The 21,543-nt window shown below is 37.6% G+C and overlaps 1 protein-coding gene across 50 annotated transcripts in view; it reads right to left on the minus strand.

Annotated features, from left to right (window-relative positions):
* The window catches only part of PTPRD (protein tyrosine phosphatase receptor type D), a 2,065,421-nt gene that overhangs the window by 45,585 nt on the left and 1,998,293 nt on the right, over positions 1-21,543 (minus strand). For all 50 annotated transcript variants that reach the window (XM_088793168.1, XM_074330438.2, XM_074330432.2 and 47 more), the window contains 3 exons: positions 14,469-14,644; positions 1,672-1,791; positions 991-1,145 (listed from right to left, as the gene is read on the minus strand). In XM_088793168.1, the coding sequence (XP_088649294.1) occupies positions 991-1,145; positions 1,672-1,791; positions 14,469-14,644 (451 nt within the window). The remainder of the gene's footprint in view (positions 1-990; positions 1,146-1,671; positions 1,792-14,468; positions 14,645-21,543) is intronic.

Here is a 21,543-nt window from a genome sequence, read left to right on the forward strand (position 1 = left end):
TGTGTCTTTTGGAGCAAAAATTAATATAAGACCTGGTCTTATTATACTATATGACCTGGTCTTATAATATAATTAATATAATATAATATAATATAATATAATATAATATAATATAATATAATATAATACCGGGTCTTTATAATATAATATAATATAATATAATATAATATAATATAATATAATATAATACTGGGTCTTATGTTAATTTTTGCTCCAAAAATGCATTAGAGCTGATGGTCTGGCTAGATCTTATTTTCGGGGAAACACGGCAGTAACAATACTTGAGAGGAACTCAGAAACTAGAAGAAAAAGTTTAATATTGAAAATATCTGAACACATATATAGTAGAGTCTGAGTGGTGATGGAGAGAATGTTAGAATTTTCTATATGTAACTTAATAATACTAATACATAGAAGCCATCTTTAAGTAGTAAGAAATTCTCTCTGAAAGCTTATATGTTTACCATATTATTTTGTTCAGCATTTTCTCCTATAAATTGTAATTAGATTATACCGGTCTAGCTCTCAAGAACTTGTCAGACAATTGATATATATATATATATATATATATATATATATATATATATATATATACACACACACATATATATGTTTTAAAAAATACATTCCTCCACACAGCTGAAACTTGAATTTAATTACAAGACTGATTCTCAATTTTTTCTGTTTCATATTCATATATTTATGGCCAAGTACACACTTAATTTTATGTTTATCTATTTATTTATTTTTGCTTTAAAGATAAAATCACCTTGGGTGGGGGATAGGCATCTATATCAAATCCTTCGTACTGCTGCTAGTATAGGTTTCATTTGACCAAAAAAGACCAACTGCATTATTTATCAGGGCATTTACTATCCCACAGTATCAAGAAACTGGAAAGAGAATACCCAATGAGGAATCACGTTAACTTTCTGTTTTCGCACACACCTTCTGACGGCGAAAAAACCCAACGCTCTCCGTGGTTCTTACCTGCAGTGCACAACCATTGGACCTGCATCAGGAGGGTTACAGGTTTTGACTCTCCGTAAGAAAGCTAGAAAAGGTGTCGGGTGTTCTGGAACACCATGATCAGGCCAAGCGGTGAACTGGAATTGTCTCACTTCTCTCTTCTCGCTTGAACCATTCTGTGAAACAGGAACACTGGCTGAAATTTGGTCTTCCTAGCTCAGGTGGTAATGATGAATGAAAACATGGAAGCGGTAACAGGAAAATGTGCTATCGTACATAATTCCTTCCTCCTACCCTATCTCCTTTGGGAAGACACACTCTTTGGAGACAGAAACTTCAAGCTATTTATAAATGACAAACATTTGCTCAGGAAGGTGAAAAATTCTTAGGTGAGAAACATTACATTTTTCAGGTGTAACTATCAGGGAGTGCTCTTGTTGTATTTTACAGGAAAAAAGAATAGTTCTTCATTTATTCTTCATTTGCTGAAACTTCTGTTCAGAGTAAGAGTTCTATACTCACTAATAAGTCAACAAAGAGAAAAATTGTTGTGTGGTAATGGAAGAATTACTTCATTTTTCATCATTGCCAGTAGAAGCAACAGATTTAAGTAAAACTTTAAGATATTTGATTTCTCAAAAGGAACTTTCTTTCAATAATGGAAAGGGTAAAAGGCAGGGCAAGAAAAAGCAAAAAACAAACCTTGTAAAGTGCAAATGTCCGAACACAATATGTAGCCAGCTCCACGGTATCAAGTAGTGTCACTTGGACCAGCCCATGGGTTTCTGTGCCTCTACTGGGCCAATACTGGTCACACTTCACCTAGAAGAAATAAGTGATACATTTAGGGCAGACGCTCATCAATTTCTCTTATTAGCTTTACTTTGGTTTGCTGTTGAAGGAAAACAGCTTTTCTGCATTTCATTTAATGTTGATATTTTTCTGGCAGGCATTCTTGTTATCCCAATATATGTAAATTACTGCTCTGATGCCAATATAAACCACATTTTTCAAACTGGTAGGAATACTAAGCATTAACAGATTCAATTTTCCTGGAGAAAAATAAATCGCAGATTGTTGCTGAGTAAAACAAGGAGAGAGGTACTTCAAACTTCACAGTACTTGAAAAGAAAACACAAATCTGTTTTGGGATAGATGTTATGAATCGCATCAGGAAGATTACTCTTAGGCATTTAAACTACACAGTAAGACAGTTAGTGTTCATCCATCAAGGTTTAAAAGGCACAAGCTGTTTCATCGTGAGCTATCATAATTTCCAAATATGCTTGTTTAAAGAAAAGTAGAAATAATTTGTAAATCTATCAAAGTATAATAAACAAGATAGCATTTTTTTAATATACAAGATAAATGGTACCGGTATCCGAAACACATTAAATCTGTAATGTCTAGGAAGAAAAGAGTTGTTTTATTTCTTTTAAAAAAAGCCACAGAGGGTCATACACTAGCAGTGCAAAGTTTACATAACTTAAAATTAATTCGAGATGGATAATCTCCAATTTCTATGTGGAGTTGAACAAAAGCACATAAAAAGTATTCAACCCAATTAGTTTAACATGCAGCAAAGAATAATTCAAGGTCTGCAATAAACCTCAAATTTACTGAATGTGTCCTTTGGGCATGAAAATGCATAATGAAAAATGACACACACAAAACTATTTTCTAGTAAGGCCATAGATCAGAATATATTTACCTGTTCTATTTCAGATTAAAAGAAAAAAAAAAATGGGGGTAATTCCTAAATGAAAACAACAGAAATGTATTTCTTTAGTAATCAAGTACTATTTAACATTGGAATGCACACCTTCTGCCTGAAAAACAAAGATTTGAAAGATACAATCTTTGGATTTAAACATAGCAATGAGGCATTATTATTGTAGACACTAGAATTTTTTGGTCCAGTGGATAGAATTACTAGGTAATCACTTGCTTTTGTGATAACTATAAATCTTAGTAGCATTCAGTGGATAATACTGTAACTTTCTGTTTCACAGATATAGCATCTGATCCTCAAAAATATCAGTCTCTATCTAGACACTGGGCCTTCTAAAAATGGAAAGATTTTATCCTCTACTTAATTTCCTAGATAAGAAAAAGGAGAAAAGCACGTTAGTGTACAATTATACAGTAAGGAAGAGATTGAATTCACAAGGTTTGACTCCTGTGCCTTTATTTCAATTGTGAGACCACACAAACATCACCTATTTTGTAAAAACAAACAAACAAACAAAAATAGTTAACAGTAAAATGGAAAATTTGTATCTTACTAGGATTTAAACATATATTTGCATGTTTTCTAGATGCACAAAACAGTCTTCTGTGTATTATATTTCTATCATATGTTCTAACTCAAAGAAAAACAACACAAAAGAAAGAGTCTTTTACGAAGAATGCTGACATAGCATAATCAGAGTTTAGCACCTCTCTACGTTTTCTGACTATCCATTAAAATCCAAGCCATATCTGGACAGACTTAGCCAAGGTCACCACCTGAATGGAGCCAATAGTACTTAAATAGCCACAATTCAGACAGAAAAAAGCATCACAAAACTTAAGCCAAAGGCTGTTTTAAACCATGAAATAGATGTCAAGTTGATGTCTCACTGCAAAGCACAAAAGCAACTTTGGAGGCCTCTTATTGCAACATTTGAGAGGATGCCAACAATGTGTTGAGTTAAAAAATCAAGAGAGAAACTCAAATTCATCATTTAACAGTTTCAGCTGGATGGCAATCCTTTCAAATCAAAACCAACAGATCAAATCTCAGGAGGACAAATATCACTATGGGGGGCACAAAGAGAGCAAGCTAATACAACAAAATGATCTATAAGGTCAGTTCAATGCACTGAACCAAATTTAATGCAATCATATTTCAAAGCAGAGAATTGGTTATCCTCAGACCTTTTGGTGAGGTAAGACAACAGAAATGAAGGAAAGAACCATAAACCAGCCTGTATATGACCTCTGGAAAAATGACTCCATTATTTAGTGACTGTTCTTCTACAAATCCACTCCATACTTAAGATGTACAAAAAACTAAAATTACACTAATTATTCTCATACTTGTAGTAGTAAGTTTAAAACTGCAATTATTATTGACTTAGACTCTGACCCCTTTATGGAAAAAAATGCCACAAAACATTACTATAGTGAATAAATCTTGTGAACACTTTTAGCTGAAAGGAGGAAAAAATAAAAAGCTTTTGTACTTAATGCAAATACTGTATTTTAATCTTATTCTAAAAAAAAAAAAATATTTACATACTGCTGTTTTCTCTCAGGAAATCTTTCACACAGGGAGTTTAGGAAAAAATACATATTCTAATGTATCTGCACATGCACACATATGGTCTCAGGAGAGGGATTAGAAGCTTTCCCTGAGCTTATCTGAACAGGTACAGCAATACAGTCTTCCTTCGTTAGTAAATACCTCACCACTTCTTTGGTCGACCTCATCTCTGAGTAGCCTGTACAGGTTTCGTCTGATATCTGAGGGCTAAATTTAAGGGCATAGATTTACTGACAAATATTCTTTTAAGCCGTACACTAAACAAACAATATCTAATTTCATCATTAGAGAGCAAGTCGGAAGTGCCGTGAAAACAAAAAAGATACAGGCGAACAATGGAAATGATTTTTTTTCTAATTAGCTAATGCAAATGAACTAGCTCTACTTTCCTCTTGAAATGTTTTCTTTGACAATAGCCCCTACCGTACCTTTTTTCCTCTGAGAGAAAATTTCACAAGGTATTCTAGAGAGAGTTACTTAGTACTTGTTAGGCTTCATGCATAGAGCTGAGTGTGAGCTGAGCAGTGTTAGAGACTCCCCTCTGAGTATATAAGAACTAGAAGGCAGGAGCTTCTGAATATGAATACTGATTTTGCTTTTTTTATATGATTCTGATGTGATTACAAGTGGCCTTCAGGACTGATTCATGAAAAGTCTGGCTGCATCACTGGATGACCAGTAAGCTGCTTCTCTGTTTCCAGGACCAAAACCCAGCAGCCTCATCTGTAAAATGGGAACAATATCTCCCACATGACAGGGCTATTGTAAGGCTCTGCAGTTATGCACCTGAAACGCTGAACTCAATGGCTGGTACAGGCAGGTATCCAATGGGCAGAGCTATTATTAATTATCAGTTAGATTATGTCCTTGATTTTTTGTGGTGGTTCTTATAAGCTACCAATATCATTCTACATGTGAAAAAAGGCACATGTATTCATCCCAACAGATATGTATTTAGGACGTTCTAGGCAGATGGCAAGATGTCAGCAGCTGTGAGGGACACCAAAGTGAAATGAGATGCAGACCCTGACCCTAATCCATCAGCCTTATTGACTAAATATGCAGGTGCCTTTATATCTCCTGGTTCTTCAAATAGGTAGTTGTGAGATTCCAAACAACTCCCTTGATCTGCCTGGGCCTCTATTGGCTGGGAGGAGAGACCACATTAGAGTCTGAGGTGGGAAATGAGAGGAGCAGAACCTGCTATTCAGCCTAAGTTTCGAAGCATCACCCAGTAACGCTTCTTGAGACCTAAACTGCATGAGACAGTTCAGATTTCTGGCTGAATTTCTGGGCGGTATTTATATTTATTCTTACAAAATAGTTACCCTTATATGGTAAGCTTTCATTTCTCCATAATCTTGGAAAGAACATGTTGACCATGGCTAAATGTATGTTATGGAATGAATTCATCTTACGTCTTTCATGACAAACCATCAAAAGCAAGTTGATGGAGTGATAAAACACATTTAAAAGTGTTCAAAAGAAAAACTTGTGTTTGGAAATATCTTGTAGGATAGGATCCTATAGGTCTGCTGACTACGTTTTGGGGAAATGTATTCCTTCTGGTTCCATTTTTGTTCCCACATGGCTTATCTTGCAAGTGCCTGGCATGTCACAGGCACTCAACAACTGAAAGCCAATGTTATAAGCAAGTACACTGTGGTCTAAGTTGGCTTATTGTTAAATGGCCTAAAATTGGTGAAAATAAAACCTCCTCTCATTTCAATTTAATAAAGACTTATTGAGCATGGCAGAATGGCAAAGCATCCGAATTCCAAATGTTATAAACCAAGACCTCCAAAGGGTCCCAGCATCACTGTTACCAAATACACTTGCCACATGGTATTTTGAAAAGCCTGCCTAAGCCCAGATTATTTTGCCAAAGAAGGACGCAGAATAGACAATAAATGATATATGGGAAATCATCCTGTTGCTGAAAGTGACTGGAAATCAGTGTCTAATAAGTGTGGGCAGAGGATTCTCCCATCAGGAGGGGATAGCATGCCAACATTGGCTAACACAAATCACAGTGGTTATTGTGAATAAGGAAATGTTAATACACACTTATCAATACCTATTTAATAAGGGAGAATGCAATAAAATAAAGTTTTAGATAAATATTTTGATCTATTTTAGTGGACAGAAAAATTATATGCTGAACTGTTTATTTCTACAGGTTATAGTACTTCATTTGGAAGGGTTTTTTTAAAATTAGTTTCGGGTGTACAAAACAGTGTAATACTTAGACATTTACACCCCTCACAAAGTGATAGCCCCCCTCCTCCAGCCTACTACCCCTCTGATATCGCATATAGCTTTTACAATTCCATTAACTCTATTCCCTGTGATGTACTCCATATCCTATAAATATAAATCTATCTATCATCTATCTATCTATCTATCTATCTATCTATCTATCTATCTATCTATCTATCTAACTATAGTTGACATTCAGTATTGTTCAGCTTCAACTTCAGGTGTACAGACAGTGGTCAGGCATCTACACCACCCATGAAGTGGTCTCCCTAATAAGACAAGTGCCCATCTGACCCCCTACAAAATCTTTACAACATTATTGATTATATTCCCCAAACTGTCTTTCGTATCCCATGGCTTCTCAGCCTTTTGGCTAAGATCAAGTGTAATCTTTTGGAAGTTTTTAAGACCAGATTTAATACTTGATTTTCCATAATAGGGACAGAAATCATCTCAATGATTTTAATCTCTTTTAGCAATAGCATCATTTTCGGCACTCAAATAATATTTAACCAACTGGCAAAACTGTCAGTTTTATGTATTTCCCCTTTTCATTATTCTTTGCTGACCACAATTTAGTGGAAAATCAAGGGTGATGGAATACCTGACATGGGAGTGATATTACAGACTCTTGACTACCAGTGAAGTAATAGCTTTTCATAAATAAAACTATAAAATTGAAAAGTATTATTCTCTAAATAAACCAAATTACGTATTATAAAACTGCTTATTGGTTCATGAACCAATATAACACGTTCCAAACCATTTATTAATTTAAAAAATGATAATCCCCTTTGGTTTTATGTGTGCTATAGACTGAATGTTTGTGTCTCCCTACAATTCATGTGTTAAAACCTAATCCCTCCACTACGTGACAATATTAGGAGACAGGGCCTTTGGGAAGTTACGTCAAAAGTGAAAGCCTAGGATTAGTGCCTCAGAGACGCAAGAGAGCTCTCTTGCTCCTTCCATCATGTGAAGACACACTGAGAAGACAGATGTCTGTGAACCTAGAAGCTGATTGTCACCAAAACACTGAATATGCCAGTGCCTTGATCTTAAACTTCCCAGCTTCTGGAACTGTGAGAAAAAAATTTATGTTGCTAATAAATCACCCATTCTATGGTGTTCTGCTATACCAGCCCGAGCACACAAAGACAATGTTGTCTGCTAGACATTAACACAGGGGCTGCACTAAACTTTCCCAATGATGTCCCCATTAAATCGAGTTCCTGAATCTCAAGTTTCTGGCACTTTGTTGTTAGCACAGGAAAAGTATACGAAGCGCTGCTTTGCAGGGGCCGGGGAACACTTGGATGGGAGCTGCTGCCACAGGGCCGGGTCCATAGACTTTGTGCCTAGGCCCTGATCATTCCTGGCAGTGGATGGGTACTCCACATAGCCCTACTGCTACCTCTGCTTCAGCCCTGGTATGCCCAGGGTCTGCCTGTGGCCCGGCAACATGCTGGCATCACTGCCACTGAGCCATATCATTTGGTGACTTAAAGTTTCAACAAAAAGACATTTCTGTAGACCAGCCAGTATGCAGCATTACAGTATTTTCACAATCAGTACAACTAAACTGATGCAAACCAGCTGAACATAAGCCTTGCCTGAGAATAAGAGATTTATCTACAGTCTCCAAAACCTTAGAAATGACCTGATCCAGCCAGGGATTGCTATAAACATAAATTCAGAGAATGAGAGGGGCTTTGCACAGTCATCAGGAGCAAAGTTTTATCTTCTTCTCCCAGTCCAGATCTTTCCTTAGGCTGGGATGCCTCCAATTCACTTTCATAGGAATGTTTTGAGCCAGAATCTGTAGGCTTCCATTCTAGACAGAGGAGATGGGGTGGGGAAAGAAGGTAGAAAATCTGGGAAACTAACAAACAGTAAGAAATTGGTGGGATTCTTTCTCTTTTATCTGCCACTATGTCTGTGGACAAGAGAAAACCAAGAATATGGAACTTGCTAGATAAGGACCCAACCATTCTTTAGGTTGCCAACATGAGCATCAATGCTTTTTGTTGCCAGTGTCCTATTTACATTACGTATCCAACACTTTTCAAAAACAATCCCATACATCATGTGCACACTCCAAAGGCAACGTTTGTACTGCCGTTCCTACTGTTGCTCAAGGAAAAAGCCGTTTCTGTCGCCTTAGATAGGCAGTGCTTCAGGCTGCAGTTTGAGAAATTAAATGTTCAAGGCCTTTGGCGCTTCCAGTTCTATTTGGAAGAGGACACAGACCTGCCATTTAGAAAGCATTTGCTCGCTGTTAAACTTACCACACCTTGATAAACCAGAGGGCTGAGAATTAGTCTGCCACTGGCCAAGGTGTGGCCTTCCAAAACCGATAATGGCAATGAAAACAATAATCCTGCCATTTATAATCGTCAGTGGGATCCTGCCAACATTTAACCAAAAAGGACCTCACAATCTGAAAAGAATCTTAAGATTTGTTTTATAGGAAGACAAGAACATGTTCGACCAGAATCCTTTTTTGCTGCTTTTTAGCCTGAAATTGCCCTCTTAGCCACAGAACTAGCTGTGAATATGTCTCTATCCCACCTTCACTCTCAGTTGGGACAAATTTATTAAGGTGACATTTAAAGACTGAGGGGCACATAGGAGGAGGAGCATGGTCATTAGGACAGAGTCCTCGACTGGCGAAAGCACAAGATTCTGTATATTAATTCCCCAAACTATTAATATGGTGTCATTAACCCAGCTTGGTCCCTTTGGCCTCGAGAGCACATCTAACCTCCATAGCACAAAAAGCAAAATTCAGTGGAACAGGAATTTTTCCATTCTCTGGCCTGAGGTATACAAAAGTCACAATGCACAAACCATTTGATCTGCTCTAGCAATGGACGCCATCAACTGCTTTGCATGATTATCCATTTGGAAACACAAAATGAAATTTAAATAGTTTGGAAGCCAAGTATACAACTCCTCACTTCTAACTCTATACTTTCACTACACATGAATGTGGCTCACAATGGATGACAATCCAAATCATGAATCATGTCCCATTTACTGACTGTCAAAATCTCTCTCCGACCTGGACACTTATAGCACTAAGTACTGCCACAATAATAGCTCTTTAAGTGAATCAACTCCCACTATAAAGCTTGTAAGACAACAGGATTAACGGAGAGTGTCAACTATGGATAGTCGTTGAAGGCAGGTCAGTGAAAAGGAGAGAACTAGTGAGAGCCAAATATCCCTGAACCTTCCTTAAGTCATTTCAGCTTCTAACGATCATCAAGGCTGCTCAAGAGTATGAGTAGTATGAGGTTTACACATTCCCCGTCTTGTACCTCAAGATGGGAAACAAAGTAGAGGAGAAATAGCCAAAAGCAGATAGATGAAGGGGAAAAAAGGGACAATTACCAATAAAATAACAGAGTTTCCTAGGCCAGGAATCACTTTGGCAAATCCTATCTTGGATACTCCAATTCTTCAAGAGAGGCTGCCAACCATGGGTCCCAGTTGCCCACAAATAACACCCTTGGAATGGAAATCCCAGCTGTACATATTTTACTCTTCTACCAGTGTTTCATTTTTTCCGTACTTTTTCTTCCCTCGATGTGGTTGCCCAAACCAATTCATGTGCTTATTGGCATGTTATGAAACATGGAAACAATTAGAGACCACATTCTAGGGCACGAGAATGATTTTCTACAGAATCAATGAACCACGCAGAACTTGAGAGGATTTGGCAAAAAAAGATGGAAACTGTGGAATAAAACCCACTAACAGCATCTCATGTCAGACAGTACCGTTTACAAGGCTGTAAATTGATCTGTGTATTTCAGGCAACAATCATATTTTACCTTCAAAATCTCCATATTTTAGCCTTATATTGTGTTTCGTTTTTTTATATATTTGAATGAAACACATAGAAAACATTCAACGTACACATTTTGTCTTCGAGTTTGAAAACTGAATGTATACACTGTGCAAACAGTCTTCTCAGGTTTGGGGTTCTTTGGAGGCCACACGTGAGGGGGAGTGATGGTATTTGAAAAAATCAAATAACTTAAGCTTTCAAATGGCTCATTGAAGTCCTAAGTCATCCCTCATATGTGTAATGGCTTTTTTAGTCATTCAAATCTAAGAATGGTCAATTCTTTAACAAAAGGCCACTGAGATTTCTAACACCTGCTAATGAACCCAGCCTTTTGTGTGAGTGAGCTGTTCTAACTCAGCAAAGGTGACAGGCACGGCTGCATTATCAACAGCAAGAGAGTGACAATGTAAGAGTGAGCCAGGTCTAGGCAAACCAGAAAGCTGGAAAACTGGAGGTAGGTGCTAAGGAATTCCCTAGCATTGTCAAATAAGTAAGACTGGGGAGGGAGAATGCAAAACTGAACCAAAAATAAACATGTATGAAGAATACATTATCTTTAGCAACAATTACTACTACGCATAACTCATGTTGATATCATTCACTACTTTCATATTGTATTGCCTCACGATATGGCTGCAATGAAAGTAGCAGCCAAAATAGCCAAGGTCTATTTACAGACTGATTAACAAGTTCCTGCATCAGAGTGTCCATTCTCCTTTTGACCATAATTCATGGGTGTGCTACACTGGAAACAGTGGGCAGGATTCGTCATGTGCAGTGACTCTGTGAATTTGGTCAGGATTCACTGTCATCCACAGAGGGACAAACTCATTTCACTGGGAACAAAAATTGAATTATTTGGAAGACAACTTTAGGGGAAAGTGAAGTTTAATGGTAAAGCCTACACTTTCTTGATCTCAAACCAAACAGTAATAGTTGAGACTCATTGAGCCACCTTGTCACATTCCTTATCTCAGTCAATACCCTCAATAATCCTTCCATGTAAGCCAAAAAGGGGAAATGAGACTTCAGGGGATCCAGTAACTTGCTCGTTGTTACATAGTTAGTAACCACTAGAGTCGGAATCTAAACCCAGACTTTGACTGCAAGGCACCCCTACTTGGAACTATGTCATGAAGCTTCCCTTCTCTCTGATGGTGCTGCCCCCACACAGTCTTGTGTAATATCATGTTATCTTCTCTTCTCTTTCCCTTTCTTCTCTCTTTCCCACCCTAAATGTCCAGTCAACGTGTACTCCTAACTACATACTTCTAATACACACAGTGTTTACACACACACACACACACACACACACACACACACACACACACACACATTTTTTCCCCATATACCAAGGGGGGTGAATATTATTTTAAGAACCTGAGCCTTAATCAAAATAGTGAAATTTTAGGCTTAAGCCCTTGGAAGGTGATATATTTAAACTACTGGGACCACCTCCCTTTATGAGGGAGACTACAGGCAATTCCTAACTAAAGCCAAGCAAGTTCAAATGTCTGCTTTGAAGTTGGCTGCTGGCAATTGAGAATGCTCTGAGTACCCAGGGCAGCCCACGTAACCCACAGAGTTCCTCACGGATGGAACTATACATTTTGCTAACAGCTAACCAATACTTATAACATTTTTTTTATAGCAAAACTCAATCCAAGTTCTTATTTGAGAATGCCTTGCCCTTCCTCCCTGAGAGAAAGGGAACAGGGAACATGGGTGGATGTGAAGGAGGAAAATTAGGTGAGATAATTTGGGGGACTAGTGTTTTGTTAGATCTCTCTGTTGCATTTGGTCCTTTATTCTCAAGTGTTCCAGACTGGGGAACAAAGGACTTTTGGGCCTTGGGGGACCAGGGATCATTTGTATGGTCAGATTGATAATGGTTGAGACTCCTCAAATTGGCTTATGGAGGTCATCAAAAGGTACAGGCTGAATCATTACAGAATAAAAATCACAGGACAGCATTTTAATTGGCCTCCTTTAGGTCATTTAACAAAGAGAAAGCTAACTTGCAAGAGCAAAGAGTAATTAATGAAGGGAGCAAACAGAGGTTCATGTAGCAACTTCCAAATAAGTTCCTCTGTCTGAGGTGTGGAGGGGAAAGGTAGCCTGCAACATAAAGATAAACGGTGGGTATTTAAGTCACAATGCCTTCCTCCAGGAACTGTTCATTACCATCAGATGTTGCAGTGGCAGTGGGGCCAGCTAGAACTAACTTTATTATTAGAAGCAATTAGGGAGAAAAGGGGCAGAATTTCATTTGGTTATTTCAAAACAAGTTTCTGTGCTTGGTTAATGAAGGCCTGCAGTGTCAAGATAAAATGTGTGTTTTACTGAAAACAGCTTTTGCAAATGACTGCTTGTTACCAGCCGGTATCTCCAGGCAGAGTGGTCCGGGTAGGCTGGATTTACATGCATGCCATAATATAATAGTTCAGCTGTCGCAGCGTCACAGAAGTATTAGCAGGCTGTAGGCCTGGTGGTGAAGCACATGTGTTCTGAAGAAGACTGTCTTCAGTTCCTAACTCTGACTTTGGTAGCTGAATGACCTTGGGTGACCTTGTGGAATGTTCTGGCCTTAATTTACTCGTATGTAAAGTGGAAATCATAGTAGTGTTTATCTCACAGGGTTGTTGTGAAACATCACTACATCTAATATATATGTTAAACATTGCTGTAATTATTAACAGGTATATTCAAGAGTCATCGGGTGGGGAGTTGTTTTTAAAGAAAAGGCTTATTTATGTAAGTGTTACCTTGAGTACAAATCAATAATAGAACCAATTATATCTTTTGAATGGAGTATGCATGTAAAATATGACAGATATTTGTTTTAGGTCATAAACAGTTTATGCCTAAATTCATTTCAGATAGTATTATATTTCAATATTTCTGTAGAATTCACGTGTTTAAAAAAGATCTGATTCCTTTTTCAGTTTTGCTAAACCAGTTGTGAACCATATCTTTTGATTTCTCACTTCCTTATGTATAAGCTGAAAGCGGGGGTTTTTTGTATTTTCCTAAGTCTGAGCTTTTCCCTTATGAATCCTCTGGGAGAGCTTTCTACTCTTCCCTTATATACACACCTGGGCTAAGAGAAACTGCCATGAATTGAGCTTAGAAGACCATTTAAAAAGCCTCAACTGTCACACAACATATGGGGAGTTGGACTTTTGCTGCCTTCTAAAAGTCCTTTTTGAGGCTTCTGAGACCACAATAAGAGACCTCTCACCAGTGGCTTCAAATTCTGCCCTAAATGTCCCATTCTTCAGTGACAGTGTGTGCTGTCTTCAGTGATTTTTCAGAGACTCCTTCATTAAATTCTTATGGTTAAAGATTGATTTTTATCCGATGACTACAATGTATGCATATTTGCTTGGGAATATGGTTTACCCGTTATGTTTTAGTTTTGCAATAAACACCATTTAACTAATGTGCTATGAACCCACAATATTGGACCCATATGATGAATAAAATTGCTTTCTTGGACCTTAGTAAGCAATGACTCCATTATTAGAATCAATTCATTTTGGAGAAGGCTAAACTAGCAACGTGCCCTCCACACATTTATGTATTTTCTCAGCCTTGTATTAACCCATATTGTTTTTCAGCCTTCCCTGACTTAATTTATGCTCATTTGAAACATTTAAAAAAGAGCCTATGTCATAGAATTTTAGATCTTACACTGCAGATTGTGAGAAAGAAAACAGATGAAAATACTGGTAAGTACGTATTGGTGGAATTCTCCTCCAAAGTCTGTGTGTTCTTGTTCAATGTGAGTTTTAGAAAGAATTGGTTTTAGCTAATATATATTTTCTCTAACCAAGTTGTCTACTTTGAGTACTACATTATTTTTCTTTTAGCAATCATGTACTTTGTAACATGAGAGAATTTCATTTTTGAAAATATTCAGAAGAATGGTTTAATCAGAGTTGCTGATACCCATTCACAATTAATGTTGTTAGAACGTCAGAACCTAAGGTTAGATTACGAACAGAATAAAGTATGCAACATAAGGACTATCTGCGGGAAGATTTTGAGAGGGAAGAGGCAGATACTTATTCTTACCCTGGATCGTTCTTCTAGTTTTGTCATCATAACAACTGTGGCACTCCGTTGCTCCCATATCATTCTCCAAAAGTCCCCAAATGTTTCAGGGAGAGAGCCCTGCGTTGCGATATAGGCATTTTGTTTTCTGTAGCCATCTATGTAGTTGGCATTCACATAGTCACTTCCTGGGATGCCTGTAAAACAAGGAGTGTGATTTAACTAGGTGAACATATCACAAGAGGAAACAGCCTGGGGCACAGCCTAATGGCATTGCTATATTATTGTTCTATACTGTGCTAGAGTCACAGTGATATATTAGAATTTGGGTTTTAAGCAAGATTAAAAGCAGGTCTTACATGGTTAAAGAAATGCTTGGACTTTATAAAATGATTAGGTGGACTACCAAAGAAAGAAGAACACAACTGATTGTCCACAGAATGCGTTCTCTCACACATTGTCTGTTTTCTCCATTGCATCAGCAATAGACAGCTCGGAAAGGAGGATAAACAATTATCTGGTCACATTTTCCTTCCTCATTCCCAGACAAAAACTAAATAAAATAATGCCTGAGTCTGAAAAATGCAATGCAGGGTGGAGCATATCATAATAGTGAAATATTCTTTGCAACTTTAGCTAACAGGGAACTCATTTAATCCTCACAGCAACTCTATAAAGTAAGTCCTATGATGATCTTTCTTTCAGAAAGGAGCAAACTGAGATGCACAGAGATTGAAAAACTTGCTCAAGTTGGTGGAGTCAGGTTTAATTATAGGTAGACAGTCAGCTATGATTGAGTCTTAACCTCTGTAGAGTATTGCTGTCGTTTAAACCTCACAGGGTTGTTGTATCACATGAACCTCTCTTTGGATCGCGACTGTTACCGCCTAATTGACTGTCACACTCTTACTTTTATCCTCTGCAGTCTGTTCTCCATGTAGCATGAGAGCAATTTAAAAAAAAACCACATATTTCATACACTGTAAATTCTCTTCAAACCCAACAGTGGCTTCCCCTTACACTTCAAATAAGATCAAACTCTCAGTAATGGCTATAAAGCTATGCCGTTCCACTTGCCTTCTAAACTGCTAAACTCCCGACTGTGTTTCAGTTGTTAGAAAACAATGATTTCCTACCTTAGTGTCATCCGTATCCTAGCACACACTGTCTCCTTCTCATCATAAAACGCTCAGCCTTCATCTCAGGAGGCCTGCCTTTCATATCCCGGGACCTCAGAACTCCCTTGGCAATTCTTTATATTACTCATTACACCTTGTAATTATAGTGTATTTGTTTGTTAACTTGCTTATTGCCTATCTGACCTCTATACCATATCTGTTTTATTCACCTTCGCTAGCTCTAGTGACAAAAAGAGTAAATAATCTGTCCCAGTTCCAACACATAATAAGTAGTAGAACTGTAATTTAAGGCAGATATTCTAATTCAAAGTCTAATTTTCCTTCAGGATGGTGCCTTTAAGAGAAATATAGACAAGTCTGAGCTTCTTCCAAGGTAGTGGCATGAATGATTAAGGAAATCAAAGCTATTCCACATGAGAAAGGACTATATAATACAATGTGACAAAGGAAAAGGTAGGGGTTGGGAATGAGTACCTGAAGAGAGGTTCAGGTTTATTCTTTTGAGACCCAAGTTTTTCAGTTCTCAAAGATCTAACTACAGAGATATGGATTTCATCTCTAATTTAATAAAGTATTTTCAAATCGTCAGAGTCAAAAAGAGAATAGATTTAATTGGGACGTAACGAGTTGCTTCTCCCTGGAGAGGAACAAGCACTTTACAGGGATCTCACCACGATAAGGGAGGTAGCATTAGGAGCTGTACCTGGTCCCCTTTTACCCTGGGGAAATATGGGTCCTGGAATTATGGAAAAAAAAAATGTTTTCTTTATATTGGAACCCATGTTCCGAAGCTAAAATTGTTATATTTCACTGATTGCCACTTGCAATTACTTTGACTGCTTTTCTGATTCCAGTTGTAAAACTGATCCTCTCAAGAAAACTAATGAAAGTCAGATGGAAACTACTGGGCTCCGAGATGAACACATGGATATGAATACCCTCAGCATTAGTGAAAAGCTTTTCGAGCAAAAAGTGAAATGCACAGTTGGTTGTAACATTATTCATCTATTACAGCTACTTGAGAAACAGTTGGGGTTCTGGCAGCCCTTTGTTGATAAAGATCCTATTCCTCCGTGACATCAAATTACTGTAGATTCAAAGGACAGTTTAAATAAAATCCTCAGGTTACAGCCACTGGAAAGCAGCACATCTATATGCCCACAGAATTTGTTTCTGAGCCAATAATAAATCTGTCTTAAAACACAGGAAAAGCCCACTTTTAAAATTGTAACTTTGCAGTTAGCAACATTAAAGAATTGATAAAAAGGCGTCTATCTATAGGCTTCGCTCAGGTACCAACATACAGAAAACTTTTTTTCAAGACAATTCAAAATGGAGAAGCTGGGTTAATGACTCAGAAGATGCATCAATTGGGCATTGTACCATTTCCCTCTTGTCAAAGATAACAAATGGGTCTGAACATGAAAATGAGGACAGAGGCGACGGACATGGACTCATATCTACAGCAAGGGAATTAAGCCCATCCAACACTGTAATATAAATTTTAATCAGTTATTACATAATAAATTGTTTTTAGCCATACTGTTCAAGTTTGAATAAATTATCATCATCATCATCATCATCATCATCATCATCATCATCATTAGGAATGAGTAGCTACTGACCAATGGTTGCACTTCCCAGGAATAAAAGTACAAAAATTCTGCCTGAAAACTCCTAGGCACCTGGGATCAATACTGTATCACCAAATGCTTTAAGAACTTGGGACTTAATATTTTGAAGAGAAAACAAAAATTCAACAACTATTAGGCTAATGTTTATATCCTGAAAGTCATGCTGAGATTCCTCTTTTATTTCGACACTCCTCGGTAAGGAGGTTTTACCTGGAATGAAAGCCTCCTTCCAGCAAATCCCTTAACCCACTCTGGCAAAAACACTGTCCAGGTAAGTTCTCTCTCACATGTCCTTTGCAATGTGGTGATATTGAGAGAGGACTGTGTTCTCTAGAAGCTCTAAGATCTAATGCATATATTCATACAACCCAACATAACAAGTTGTGTAGAAAGATGAAAAAGATTTTAGAAAGGGTGGTGGCTTGCCCCCCTAAAAACATTAACACCAGATTGGAAGCTGAAGTTAAATAGCAGTGTGTTTCAAGTCTGTGAGACCTGTTTTCAATGTGACATATTTAGAAAGATTTTCAACCAACTCTGTGAAATAAATCAACCAACCAACCAAACAAAAAGAAACCGCTGGCTTTCCAAGTTCTGGTGCCACGAAATGCTTCTTCAGTAGCTATTGATTGTGATGTTTCTGGTGGGAGTCTAGACCTACAAAATTCTTTCACTTTTTGGGGTGATCCTTTCCAAATATTTGTTTAGATTTTCAATTCCCTGCCTTATCCAGACAATGATTTGCATTTGCTAATGTAACACTAATCAGAGCTCACTACTAATCTACGTAGGAGAAGTGTTTGAGAATTAATTGAATTCCTCTGGGGCTCTGATAGATGGAAATCTAACTTAAAATGAAGTACTGAAAGAATATAAACTTACTATAAATTAGCTGACTACTTTTATTTCTTGGAGTCAAGGAGACCTTCGTGTATACCATAATAATGGTGCTTGTCTTTTTTTTTTTTTTGGCGGGGGGTAGTGGGGAGGAATTATTAAAACAACAAGAGCATAACAAGATGTCTTCATTTAGTTTATTGTAGGCCAAAACCTTAGGATTTGCACTGCTGTAGGAACTGTCTATTGGAGTCAGTCTTAACGGCATTGTTCAAGAAAAGTTTAGGTCTAAAACTTGCTCTTTCCTAGGAATCCATGGCTTTATTATATTTATAAACATTTCATAAATCCCCATGTACTGTTTCATGTGTATGCTCCAATTAATAATAGCCCTGTACATAGTATCAATAATGTTTGTCATTCTATTCTTATAAGTGAGAAAACCAAGGCTAGATCTTGACTTCATAGTATACCAGTATGCCCCATTGCTGTATCAGAGTGTATTGCATCAGTTAATGGACTGTTTTACCTTGTGGTACTTAAAAATATTATTTACATGCTTTATATTGGGTCTTTGTGTTTGGGCAGACTAAATTTTGAGCTATAAAACTCAAGCCTTTAAGAATAACAGGGGTTGTGACGATATGAATGGTTGGTAGAGCTGTACTTCTATGTTCTTCACGCATAACAAGCCATAGCAAACAGCTATTCAAACAGAATCAGGCCAGTTTTAGGACCTCTCTGCATTTGCTGGGAATTGCTAGTTAGAGCTTTCAGTACAAAAATAAGCCTGGGCCTGGACTTTGGGATCCACTGTTCTTTTAATCGCCTGCCAAACTTTGAAAACGTTATCATGAGGTCAAGATGCAAGGACAATTCCCTTTTTCTTCGTCTAAGCTTGAGATGATGAAGACAGGGCTCCGTGACGTTGTTCCTACATGTATTTGGATATTAATAGAAGGGGAGGAATTCTTGGAAAGATGAAGCTATTCTGTTGGGAAGAATATTTGTGATACATAATTACTGAGGAATGCCTTAAAACATTGAAAGCGTGTTGTAATGTCACATAATATCTGAGCTGTTTTGTTATGACTGGGTTAAAATAATATTTTTTTTCTGTTAATTTGAGAAGGATGAATGGGGCCAAGTGGGTTTATTAAAAAAAACAAAACTAAACACCCCCCAAAATTTGCTTTGCATTTGATCTTGCAGGTCAGCAGAAAAATTGATTTGAAAAGATTTCTCTTGTTGAGGGGTGTCTATAATTTAAGATGTTTTATAATATGTTCTGATGTTATCTGAAAAAGCAGGACCCCAAATAGTACACTGATTATTTCATCAATGTGAAATGAAGTAATCATAAGGAGAATGTGCATACTTTTGTATTACTCGACACTATACGAAAAGTCACAGGTGCCTTTGGGAGTCTTGGGACAACACATTGCACTTGTTAAACATTTAGAGAACTTGACCAGGAAACAGGGACTCTGTTCTAGGACTGCTGGCAGTTTGCTCTTTGCTATGTGGGCAATTGTTCAACTTGTCCAGATTTCTGATGCTTATCTGCTAAACAAGGCATGTTAGACAAATTGATTCCCTCAAGTCCTTTTGAGTTTTAAAATAAGATGTCTCCCTGTGGTATTCTTAACCTTCTTGCATTTGGAAATCTCTGTGAAGTTATTTTAAGATAAATAGAGGTTTTATGTCGCTCAGATTAGGTAGGGACATGCTCTGATTCTCCTTCAAGCTGATTCCACTGCTTCTACCTCTGATGTGATGAGATTTTTTTCTGTGTGACTGATAACTTCAAATCTTGATTAGAATCTGGGGAGGTAAAAAAACAAACACATTCAAGAATAAGAGGGGGTGATGGGACTAGGCTAGTAGGTGGTCTATTCAGAGAAAGAAGCTCTTCTTGGATTATGGAAGTGAGGATGAGTAAGAGGCAGCATTAGGGGAAATGCAGAATCCCACCCATGGCTCTAGGGGACAAAATGCCACCATACTGCTCATACTCTGTAGGTTCCATGACTTTAAGTGAACCAACATACAACAAAACTAATTTTACCACAGGCTAATTGATATAAACAAGAGTTAAGATTCCTGTGGCATACGATCAATGTTATGACAAAATGACGCTATTTGAGGACCTGCTGTGCAGAGTTGGAGATGGACCTTCAGCTGAGTGGCTGCCTGCTCCAACCCAGGGTGGCATCAAAACCCAGGTACTTATATTTCTCTTCACTTCTTCAAATCCTTAGTAAAGTTTGTATAAAAAAGAAATTGTTTTTGGTAAGCCAGTTTATTCTCTGTTGTAAGACAGAAGTACTCAAGTTCCACCAGAGCACAAAAGCTACCTTTTATTTAGTAAATCATTTTCCCTCCTCTACTTCAATACATGGACAAAACAAAACAAAACACACAAAAAAAAGCCCTAAATAACAACAACAAATTGTTGGTTAAGACCTAGATTGCAATTTTTACAACCAACAATGCAGAAAAAAATGTTTACTTTGTTTGCTGACAGCGGCAAAACTAGAGGACAGAAAATAGAAAAATGAAATCCAATAAAAATTATTTCGAATAAATTTATTTTATTCCCCAAAACAGAGGGTTGCTTTCCCCTTCACTTGCACCATGGCAGACACCCACGGTGTATCCGAACTAGCAAAATAAAGGGTTCTCTTTGCCACGTATCAGAGGAAAAAATTGCTTCTTGCAAGGACACAGTGTATCGTCTGCCACGGCCTCCCTGAATGTTCCTGCAGTTTAGTAAATTACCCTCCATGTTTCTACAGTATGTAGGGCAATGTGTTTAGAAGTGTGCCTCGCTCTTGTGGGCTCTGCAGCCCATCACCACCATGAGTATTAATGCAGGAATGGATAACTTTCCAAGAGTTTGTTAACTCTGCTTCCACCCACTCAATGTTCTGTCCTCGGCATGGTTTTCTATTCTGCACGCTGAGGAGGCAGGGTTATGAGAGTGGCCCCACAGAATGGAGATAACTAAATTGTCTTTGAATGCATTCCAAGATTGGCTACTAGGTTTGGGGAATTATCAGCACCTCTTTTCTAGTTAGGGAGCACTTTGCCGGCTAATAAAACAGAGCTTGGCACAGCGCAGCATACCTTTTCAGCCATATCAGAGTTTTGGTCTACTTAGTGTATATTAATAAATATGCAATTATTACAGGGCTTTGTTCAGCAATTAGGGAGTCAGAATCAAACAAGGAGTATTGATAGGAGCTCTGTCTGTAGGAAACTCTCAGAGTCTCAGTCTCCTCCTCATATATATCCTAACATCAGCAGCATTATCACAATGTTCATACCCAACACAATGTTCATATGAAAATCAAATGAGTGAATACATTTGATACTTCTAAAATACCAGTGAATATTAGTTATTATTATGATTTATTTATTGCATAAACAAATGAAGTAGACAGAGTCCTTCCTAAATACCCTGCTGATGAAAAGTTATTCCAA

Source organism: Rhinolophus sinicus, chromosome 16 (assembly GCF_057876585.1).
Source record: "Rhinolophus sinicus isolate RSI-liver-muscle chromosome 16, RSI-T2T, whole genome shotgun sequence".
NCBI classification, from domain to species: Eukaryota; Metazoa; Chordata; class Mammalia; order Chiroptera; family Rhinolophidae; genus Rhinolophus; species Rhinolophus sinicus.